The sequence below is a fragment of the Meles meles genome, chromosome 17 (assembly GCF_922984935.1).
Source record: "Meles meles chromosome 17, mMelMel3.1 paternal haplotype, whole genome shotgun sequence".
Classification (NCBI taxonomy): Eukaryota; Metazoa; Chordata; class Mammalia; order Carnivora; family Mustelidae; genus Meles; species Meles meles.
Window position 1 is genome coordinate 41,960,620 of NC_060082.1, and position 11,497 is coordinate 41,972,116.

At 41.0% G+C, this 11,497-nt stretch overlaps 1 protein-coding gene across 7 annotated transcripts in view; it reads left to right on the forward strand.

Annotated features, from left to right (window-relative positions):
• The window catches only part of RABGAP1L (RAB GTPase activating protein 1 like), a 762,787-nt gene extending 754,964 nt beyond the window's left edge, over nt 1–7,823 (forward strand). For all 7 annotated transcript variants that reach the window (XM_045983134.1, XM_045983136.1, XM_045983135.1 and 4 more), the window contains 2 exons: nt 4,178–4,375; nt 5,581–7,823. In XM_045983134.1, coding sequence (XP_045839090.1) covers nt 4,178–4,375; nt 5,581–5,733 — 351 coding nt within the window. In that variant the 3' untranslated portion in view covers nt 5,734–7,823. The remainder of the gene's footprint in view (nt 1–4,177; nt 4,376–5,580) is intronic.
• The last annotated feature ends 3,674 nt before the right edge of the window (nt 7,824–11,497 follow it).

An 11,497-nucleotide genomic window follows, 5' to 3' on the forward strand; every position in this document is an offset into this window, starting at 1 on the left:
CCCTCTCCGTGGGTGGAGAGCGGACTCTGTCTCTGGCCGGGTGTGATCTTCCTCGCTGCCCGCAGAAAGGCTGTGTTCCCATCAATGTCAGGGCTTGTGGCAGGCAGGTCGTGGGAGCTCAGCCTTGTCTGAAGGCTGAGAAGGAGCCTCAGGCTCCTGAGCCTTCTTGCACGGTGGACGCCTGGGAACCCTCAGCATCCCCACGGGACTAGAACTGATGTGGCTTCGGTGTGGTTTGCCACCGGGCAGGACCCTCCCTTTGCTCTCCACCAGTTTTTTGGTCGGTTGTTTTTAAGGAAAACTGTAGGATTTCTTTACATGCTGCCCCCTGGTGGTGAAACTCCTTTTGTTGCCTACGTGGGAAAAGCGATTGCTAATTCCCGGAGAATCCACAGCAGAACAAATGAATCCCTGTCTTCAGAAGCAGTGCTGGCACAGCCAACTCTTGTGACCAGCGTGCAGAAACCGGACGTAGTTCTCTTCGAGTATATTCAGGTTTGATGCTAGTGCATAAATGCATTCTAGGCATGTCAGCATATAACTGAACGACTGGGACAAGTTATTTACCTCTCTAAGCTGTATTTCGGGTCCTGGAAAATAGAGACAACATTGCTCACCTCAGCCGGTTATTTTGAAGATTAAATAAGTGCTTAGCTTAGTGGTTGGCACACAGTACACCCATAGTTTTATAACTTTATAACCTGAAAATCTGAGACATGAGAACTGAAAATATGAACCTTGTTCTGACTTTGTAGTCCAAGTGTTTTTTTCTTATTTCCTGTTCTACAAAAGTCTGAGATTGTTAGTGACTGTGACGTTGGTCATCTCCCTGCCCAAACCTGCCAAAATTTTGGGCTCATGTTGTCCCTCTCTGGTCTACCTTTACCTTCTTCCTCCTTGGCCTTTATCATCCTTTTTTTACACTAACACTCACTTGATGATGTTCCTCGGCATAAGAGTTAACTATCCTGAACTAAAATCTTCATGGAAATACAAATGAAATGGATGTATATGGGTCACTCAAGGCTTTATTGAGCATCTATATGGACAGCTTTTAGACTAATGTTGTTTTAAAGAAATTATGCATAACAAAAAGTTTAGAATTTCCCTACAAGAGCAGGTTATATGTACGCATGTGAAATATTTAGGGAATAGTACAGAGGCATGTAAGTCAGCGCTGAGTTAGATGACATGGACAAGCAGGGTTTTGAGAAAGCAAAATCGTAAGAACTGCAGACCAAAGATGACTTTGTAGAGGAGGCTGGACTGAAGTAGGACTTCTGTTGGAAGATTTCTAGACTTCTGTTAGAAGATTTAGAAAGGACATTCTGGAGGAAACTGTGACTGAAGACCCAGAAATCAGAATGAGTCTCATTAAGGGGGCTGATGTGCTTCGAGTATTAAGGAATAGAGGGAAATAATGGATATTATAAACAATAGACAACTGGGTTGTCTGATGAAAGGCCGTGATATTCAGGAAGAGGAACCTGAACTTGTTTTGGCCGAAAACAAGAACTAACACCTAGTAAACACGTCCTGTGTATACTTTTCCAAAGATTATCCCATTTTATCCTCTCAGCTTCCTGTGAAGGTAGATACTATTATATCTTTTTCTTATTAAAAAAAAAGATTTTATTTATTTATTTGAAGATCGAGGTAGAGCCCAAGGAGAGGGAGCAGCAGGCAGAGAGAGAGAGAAGCTGACTTGCTGATGAGCAGGGAGCCGGATGCAGAACTCAATCCCAGGACCCTGAAATCATGACCTGAGCTGAAAGCAGATGCTTAACCAACTGAGCCACCCAGGTGCTCCTATTATATCTTCTTTTTTAATGACTTATTAGGTCTTGTTTTTACTGACAATGATCACCAAAACAGGTCATTCATGATCTCAAGGTCACAGTGAGTAGTAATGCCAGAATTTGAACCCTGGGAGTGAGACTCTACTCTCCATACCCTTGGTCACTGTACTGTCCCATAGCTTCTTGCCCCAACGCTACTTCCCTTTCATCTCTTGTTTGGCATGATGCTGTAGGTTTTGATGTTTCCATCCTCCTGTAACACCATTTCGCTTTCAGGTAACCCTTCGCACGGAGTTAGAATGAGCTTTCCCCAGGATAAATGTGATTCTCTCACTCTGTGTATCAATTTAGAATGAGATTGGCCACAGGGAGGAAACCCAAAATAACAATGGCTTAAACACAAAAGATGTTATCTCACTTAAAAAAAAAAAAAAAAGTCTAGGGCTAGAACGATCCTTGGTTTTATCAGCAGTCCACACTGGTCAGGTATCAGTGACCCACACCCTCAGCATGGGCTGCCATCTTCAAGGTCACTTGAAAGTCAAATCTGTCCACTGCAGTGACCTCCATCACACCCACCTTCCGGGGTAGAATTTGGGGCCAGAAGAAAATGCCAGGGTCCCAGAGCCCACCTCCAGCTGGGTGAGCTGTAAGTGGCCTTCCTTGAAGCTCCATACCACACTTTGCTGACCTGTCAGAACTGAATCTCATGGCCACACTGAGTTTCAGGGGAGCGTGGGAAATGGCAGCTTTTAACCAGGCATACTGCCAGCCCACATGAAGTCAGAGTTCTGTTAGTAAGGAAGATGGGGAGGTGGACACTGGCTGAGACCCTGCAGCCTCGTGAGGCTCAGTGCTCTCTCTCCAGCGGGGAGCCCAGGATGGAGTGAGTGCCTTCGCTGTAGAACGGAATCGGGGTTCCATAGCATTACACTGGGGAACCTTTACATCGGGGCCACGTACAACGCTTCTCACTTCCTGCCTCTCCCTGCTCTGCCATTTCCTCCCCGCTGGAGCCTGCTCACACTCCCTGCAGTTCTCTGAAAGGCCAGCAGCTTTGCAGTGTTCGCCCTGCAGAGATGTCCTTCTCCCTTGGGGATCTTGTTCCTTCATGCAGTTCCACCTAATAGAACTGCCTGCCCAGCTTGGCAAACTTTTAATCATTTAAGACCCAGATCAAAAGCCATGACTTTAACATTTTATTTAGTTTACCATAAATACATAAAACTAATACTTGCTGTTTGCCTATTTAGTGCCAGTAGTGGGCTAATTATTCTTCCAGGTTCTGAAGAGGCTTACAAGATACCTTTTAAGTGTCTAAGGAATATTAATCAGGTAGGGATCAGAAGAGTACATTAAGGATAGATAAGAAAGCAATCAGGATATGTGTTGTAATGAGCCCTGGGTATTATAAAAGACTGATGAATCACAGACCTGTACCCCTGAAACAAATAATACATTCTATGTTAATTTAAAACAAACAAACAAAGCAATCAGTGGGGGCTAAGAAGGTGACTTCTAGGGATTCAGGCCTGGCATGAGGAGAGCTCGGACATGTCAGAGAAATAATGACCAGCTGAATATGGAATGAGGGAGAAGGGAAAGAAGATGAGCCCAGATTTCAGGCCTAAATGGTGGAGACAGGCATAGTGACACAAATGTGGGGAGACTTGGGATGTGTGTGTGTGTGTGAAGAGAAGAGTATAGTTTCAGTTATGGACATATTATAATATGTAGTAGTAGTAGTACATTAAAATAGAGATGCTGTGTAATATCTTTTAGCTCTATTTTTCGAGCTGTTATAAGAAGAGCTCCACCGTCTTGAAGAGTTGCTTTGGTCGGTGCTGTGTGCCTGACTGGCAGGCCAGACATGAGGCAGAGTTTCTTGGATCACCTTGAACAGTAATGATTCTCTTTGCTTAAAGCTGAGCCAAAGGACAGGACATAAACTTCGTTGCAAGCATAGATTGAGGTCAATCACGGTGACCTTTCTCATTCTCCTGTGGACTGGCTACTTACGCTCTGAGTTTCTTCACTTGCGGCGGGGGTGGGAAGAGTATGCAGTCTTACAGGACCTCTAGGGTTCAGGAGACCCTGCTTGGAGAGCCTATGGCGTGGGGCTCTAGAAAGACTAATGGCAGCACAGAATTTCCAGGACAGGTTTCACAGATGCTCTAAGATACTTTAAGAAGCAAGGAGCACTGAACTTGAGTGACTGAGTTTTGTGCTAAAACCATTTTGGCTGCAGCACAAGAAATACAATTACCTTCAGAAGTGGGCTTGCCTTCGAGGACCCCAAGCAGTGTCTATGTCTTGTTTCTGGAAGTGATTTCTACTGTGAAGTCACTTGATGTGGGTTCTCTCTTTGGCTATTTCAGGGTAAAATGATGGCCTGTAAGCACTGCAGTGACATTTTCAGCAAAGAGGGGACTCTGAAGCCAGCGGCCGTCAGCAGGGAGGAGCAGGGGGTGGATCTGGATGACGAGAAGGACAACCTGAAGAAGCAGCTGAGGGAGATGGAGCTGGAGTTGGCGCAGACCAAGCTGCAGCTGGTGGAGGCCAAGTGCAAAATCCAGGTCGGTGACCGGAGGAGAGAAGCGGTCCGTGCTCTAGGACATGTTCTCGTCCTTTGGCTCCATCCATCCAGCTCGGCATCTGAAGAGGTTTCCACATATGATGAATACATTTTTTGCCCACTAATGTGTCCTCCAGAGTCACAGTTTACATCATTTAAAAAAAAATTTTTTTTTAAGGTTTAACTTATTCATTTGACAGAGGAGAGACACAGTGAGAGAGGGAACACAAGCAGGGGGAGCAGGAGAGGGAGAAGCAGGTTCCCCGCTGAGCAGAGAGCCCAATGCAGGGCTAAATCCCAGGACCCTGAGATCATGACCTGAGCAGAAGGCAGAGGCTTAACCGACTGAGCCACCCAGGTGCCCCTACATCATTATTTTTAAACAGTGACATAAACACATAGTTATAAATGAAAGCGTAATAATTAAAATAATATCCTATGAGAACTTAAGCATATGCTTTTTTAGTTTACCCTGAGATTTCTGTTGCCAAAGTCCCTTCTCATCAAACTTCAGCTGCTGTGGTAGCTGACCCTGAAAATGAAAGGCCAGACCTTCTCTGTTGTCCTCCGACAGGTGGACATTGGCTGACATCCATTCTTTGCTTTGGAGCTTTTTCTCCTTCATCTTTACTTGACTTTACCAAATCCCTTTCCCCAAAATCTCTGCCCTATGGGAAGATAACATAATTAGGAAAACAGTCCTGGCTTCTGATGGACTGTTCCCCATTTCCCTTTTCCCAAGGTCCTTGCCTACCACCATAATCTGCCATGGCTCTCACCATGGCCCCACTAGCGACCCTGAACAGTTTCTGTGCTGGCCTGGGATGTTCTTGGGGTGAAGGCCATGTGTTTGGAACTAGAATTCAGTCATGCTTACAACATCAGCAGAAGTTCTGTCCATCCATTTACTTGTTGTTTCAAACATGTTGTAACCTAAACCTAAATTTGGACCAAAAACACAGAGAAGAAAAGATAAATGACGTTCATTTCACTGTTCAGAGGAAGCCAGATTCTGATTTTCACTGGTAACTCCTTTAGCTCTAAACTTTTCTTGAATTAAGAAGCCAATTAAAATCTCTCGTGGGTTTTGTGGGAGGACAGCTACAGCTCTACAGACCTGGGGATTCCATAAAACTATACTTTGGGGTTTTTTGGGTAAGAGAGAAAACACTTACATAATTCAGATGATTTTCTTTTTTTAATCAGGAACTGGAACATCAGAGAGGAGCCCTTATGAATGAAATCCAAGCTGCAAAAAACTCTTGGTTTAGCAAAACCCTGAACTCTATCAAAACGGCCACGGGCACCCAGCCACTGCAGCCACCCCCGGCCACCCAGCCACCCAAGGAGAGCACATAGTTCCAGCCTCCCCAAAGCACAAGAGCACAACGATCAAAGGGACAGAAACCCAGGAGGAATCTCCCGGTATCCCTTTGCAGGAAAGTAGAGGAGGCCAGAAAGCAAGCCAGGATCTCTCAGTAGCTCTCACTCGTTCTCGTTTGACACTTTGCAAAGGGATGTTATTTAAACTGACCTGAGTTACGTTGAATACCTGCTTTCGAGCTTCTCATGGAAGGCCAATCTCAGTTCCACCATAGTATTACCCATTATTTTATATGCCTGATGTTTAGTTGGAAATAAGTAATTCAGAACTAAATGCTTTTAATTTAGGACTAATTATTCATAACTACTTTTATCTTACGTAAAAATGGAGATGTCTTTTATTCCAAGGTTGAAGTGATAGGATATTTGTCACAGCAAAAAAAAAAAAAAAAAAAGAAAAGAAAAGAAAAAAAAAAAAAGATTGAAATCTAAACCTCTTATCTTTTCAGGATTTATTCAGATAAAGCACACTGTGGGACCATTCATGACAACTGTCAGGTTTCTTCCTGAAAGTGACTCCCTGGAAAATGATAATCCTGTCCAAAGAATAAACCTGGGATTGAACAGTCCCCCCAAAAAGAATGAGTTTATTTTCATTTTCTGTTGTGTGTATCTGGAAGTGAAGTGCCAAGAACCATGGAATAAGATAGACTATTGAGAAAACAACCTAGACGAAAGGAACAGAAATTTTGATAAATGCAGGATAAGATAAATCATTTGGCCCTAGTATCCCAACAGGTCCTTTTGAGAAACTCTGCATGGGAATTGCTGATTCCTAAGTCTGAACACAGTTGTGACTTCCAGCAAACTTGAAGTCACAGGTGGCTACTGTGAGTTGCAGCATTAGGGAACCTTTACAGGAAAATCCTAGAAGAGACCCAGGTTCAGCCAATGTGCTTCAAATGAAATAGAGAACCAGGGACAGAGTATTTCATTTAAGGTTGACATATATTTGCTAAGTAAACACTAATATGCTCTACCTTTTTAAAGTTACGAAATGGAAAACTAAGGTCATTTTCACTTCATCTTAGTTTACTGTTAGACAACTTTAACTATTTCTGTATCTCCCTAAAAATGTGCCCTTGGTACCCCAGATGAAGAGATGCAAATGCATTGGTAACATTTTTGATTGCATATAAAATCTTTATAGAAATACTTATCTCATGGAAAGGTAAAGCTGTTGTTTAAAAGTTGGCGGAATTAGTTTTTAAAAAATTATATTTAACATATAATTGAATATTCTTTGAATTGAACATATATTTAACATATAATTGGGGAAAAAAACTATTTCCACCAACTTTTATATATATATAGTCCTTGCAAGAAATTCTTTGGTAACAGCAAAACTAATTTTCCCATTTTCTAAACTAGTTTGTAGGCTTTGGTCCTTTTACGCCAACCAAACTACCGTCAGTGATGTATAATAACATTTATTGATACTCATCCTTCCCTTCATTGTTGAACATATTCTTTGCAAAGGATCTTAAACTCTGTAGCCAGAGTGACTCTCATCTGTGCCATATGTTGCAATGAAAAGTTACACATTCTTGGAAGTACAAATTAAATAAGAGCCATCTCAACTCCAGGAGCATGCACTATAAGTTGCTCATAGTAGATAACTTTCCTCTAAAATGATCATTAAACTCTAAATTAAGTCCCCTTCATTGGTAAGTGTTTATTAAATCATCTACAACCCATAAAACTGATATGGATGTTATCCTTTACTATATTTATCAGAGCATACTTTTCTTACAGAATTGTATTTTGTCTTGACGTCTTTCATTATAATATTCATTTCCTTGTACCAAAAAGGAAAATAATCCAGCATTCTGAGTGTCTGTGTTGACGCTGATGTTCCCTACTTGGTGATTTAGAAAAGGTAATCTTTTTTTGTTGTTGTAAAATATAATGGCTAGAAAATTGAATCTTGGTACTTGTTTCTGTAAGTCATTGAGCATAATTTTTTAGCTTTACTGGTACTTTATGCTTTGATTCCAAGAAGCCTTGTACAAGTTGCCTTATCAAATGGCCAGCTCAATTAAAGATGTTCTTTTGTGTTGTGTGAATCTCATAGTTTTACTGTACAGAGCTCTTTTTAACTTTCAAAAATCAGCACATTCCACAGAATGCGTGAATTGCATAATTTTCCTTACGTGGCAGTTGAGGGAGAAATGGAATAGCTGTAAGTCCAGTCCTCATCTGTATACCAGGCTCAGTTCCAGAGCCTCTTACATTTTTTTCTTCAAACAAAATCACCAGGTACATACATTACAAATGTATAATCTTTTACATTTTCTCTTAACTCTTTCAGAAGATTTTAATGGCAATCTATAGATTTTTTTCTTTCTTCTCCAGTTCCATTTCATACTTAGTTATGTGTATTGGTACCATAAGTCTAAACCATTCCTCACTGCAATGCCTTTGGGTCAGTTGCAATACTAGATAGAAAGAAAGAAAATTCAAACTTCGGTATATGATGTGTTTATTCATTCAACATGTTAGAATAGCACCAGCCCAGCCACATGTCCTTTCCCCTGTAGTGTTTGAAAACTCATGCATCCCCGTGTTAAATAACTGTTAGTTTTAATTTCACTTATTTTGAAATATATTTGAAAATTACTATTCTCTTGAATTTCTTTTAGAAAGACATCAACCAGCCCAGATATCTAGGAAATTTCCAAATATTCTAGAGTGTTTTTCATCTTTTCCTAGGATTTGTTATATAAAATATTCCTCCAGAAATCCAACACTTGCAGCGTTCTGAAAAGTGATGATTTCTCTTCTCATTAAATTCTGCGGAATAAATGAAAGGAGTGAATTTCAATTTGATAGTTCAGTTCATTAGCTTTTATATCTTGAGACTTTTGTTTAACACATTCTTTGAAGCTGAAAAAAAAACCCAGCTGAATTTTGCAGTGCATATGTTTGCTGGCTTCACACCCTGAGCCATGGCACAATTTGGTTATATTTAGTTACATACAATTTAATGCAAAGAAATTCCCCCTTACCTAGTGCTCTGTGTATCAGTGCCTATCAGGAACACTAAGGGAATGTCATAGAGGCCTCTGGCCTCTCCTTCCATACAACCACGCTCTCCTTCCCTCTCCCAGCTCTTCAGTTCATAATTTCTTCGTTGGCTTTCTTAAATTTCCAAAGTACAAGAGCAATCTTTGTACTAAATGTTGGGATAGTTAATACTAATATTTATCTTGTTTCTTTTTCCCCCCCAAATCTTCATCCTTTTGTACTGTGTATTAATATTTATTTTTCTCAAACCTCTACTCCATTTTCTTAAAATATTTTCCAGTTAATAACTAGTGGCTTTATTTCCCAGTGAAAGGGAGAAAAACAAGAGAAGGCACAGTTTAGGACATGAGATGAAAGCTCCTTCAAAGAGTGATCACTTCCTGAGAATGAGGCCTGCTCAGGTAACTGATGTATGAAGTTGAGTTTTCTGTAGCTGAAATTGGCCCACTCATGATTCTGCTAAGGCAGTTGTCTGATTCCAGGATCCCTTCAAGGGAAAAGGGAACTTTAAAAAAATTAGATACCTTGTTTTTTTTTTTTTTTTTTGTCCCTCTGGAAAAGAATATTTTTAATTACTTAGCAAGAGGATTCTGTTGTACCACTTACTCATTAAAAATACCCAAACTCTTAAATACCTGATTTTCTTGCTTCAATGACAAGAAAATGAGAGAATGGATGAATGCTGTTGTTTGAACACTGTTTGACTTGTGTGTGTGCATGACTGGTAGAATTTTACATACACGAGGCCTGCCTCTTTGTATGGCCGGGCACCAAGCCACTGAATACACATGTGGCCAAATGAGAGTTCAGTGGCCTGTGTTTCTTACTCCTAGATATAAAACTGTTTTTCCCCTCTGGTCGCCCTGCTGTTGCCACACTGAACTAGACCTGCTCCAGAACAGCCTTCCTCTCTTCTAGTGACTTCCGTGTAACACAGGCAAAGCCCTTCATTTTAGGAATTTCTTTCTTTCTCAAAAGTGACCAAAATGAATCCTTCCACATGGGCTGCACCTCCCCAGTGATGATCATGAGTTGTAACGAAAAAAGCAGATGTTTACAAGTGGCTGAGTGACTCCAGTCAGCTGTCAGGTGTCCCCTTCCCAGCTTCCATCTAAAAGACTACATGTCAGGTATATTTCCAGAGGAATTTGTTACCAGTTATAAAAACATCTTCATCAACGTGTCCCATTCTTCCCATCTCCATCCTTGGTTTATCATTGGTAGTGTTCTGAAAACTCGAAGAAAAAAGAATCATTCAGTAGAACATAAACATTTTAAGTTACATTCCTTTTTTGTTGGCAATAAGTTACTATGTAAAATCTTCCATTAAAATGTGATTTTAATAACTATGTATTATATATGGAATAAAATACAGGCAACTTAATTACAAGTATATAAATGCATTAAGACTCTGGTGTCATGAAAGCACAAGAACAAAGCTGGAGATGGTCCCAGAATCCAAGATGACCCAATAGCCTTTTGCATCAATTTGTCCATTTTTGGTATTTTGCATAATGTATGGATCCTCAGTACAAATGAAGGGAGAAGTTTCTCAATCAGCATCACTTCCTTTCTTTCAACTCCTACCTTTCCCTTGCTGAGGAGGTAGTAGAAATTCTATAGCATTTATTTTTAGGAATCCTAATTTTGTCCGTGACTTCTCTAATGAAACAGGTTCTAGAACAAAGGACTTGATTGGCCCAAACAGTGTTGACTACAAAAGAAATGAGGAAGCAGCTTCTGTAAACACTGACCAATTAGATGTTTCCATAATTCCATGTATTATGTATAGTACACGCTATCAGTGTAAATGTACTGCTTGTTAAGAAAAGTGCAATTTATTGTACATTGTCCCAACAAATGTTTACTTTTATAACAGTTATGAACTTGGATTAGTATCTTCTTTTCAGGTGTGAATGAAGCCTTGTGAAATAAACAAATTCAACCAAGAAGGTAACAAGATGACTGTTTTTGTGAGTCAGTGATGTTTTCAGTGCTTTGTGTTGCCCCTTTGGCCCCATTAAGCAGTAATAAACATTTATTCTCAAGTCCATATACCTCTTTTTGATTTGTTTCTAGTTGACTTTATAAACATCTGTAACACTTCTTTTTTTTTTAAGATTTTTAAAATTTATTTATTTGACAGAGATCACAAGTAGGCAGAGACACAGGCAGAGAGAGAGGGGGAAGCAGGCTCCCCATGGAGCAGAGAGCCCAATGTGGGGCTCGATCCCAGAACCCTGGGACCATGACCTGAGCCAAAGGCAGAGGCTGTAACCCACTAAGCCGCCAAGGCGCCCCTATGTAACACTTCTTTTTTTTTTTTTTTTAATTTTATTTATTTGACAGAGAGAGAGAGAGAGATCACAAGTAGGCAGAGAGGCAGGCAGAGAGAGAGGGGGAAGCAGGCTGAGTGGAGCTGAGCGGAGAGCTCGACGTGGGGCTCAATCCCAGGACTCTCAGACAATGACCTGAGCCAAAGGCAGAGGCTTAACCCACTGAGCCACCCAGGCGCCCCTTCTATGTAATACTTGTTAACGGACCCTAGACTCTAGTCCATTTAGAAAGAAACAAGATGCCAGGAGTTTGCTGCAGGCTTTACCTTGCCAGAAAGATCCTGTGCACAGCAACACTGCCGAGAGCCCTCTTCTTTCTCTAGAGATTCCTTCATTGCACGGAGCAGACACCCGCACAGCTAGTTTGATAGTAATAG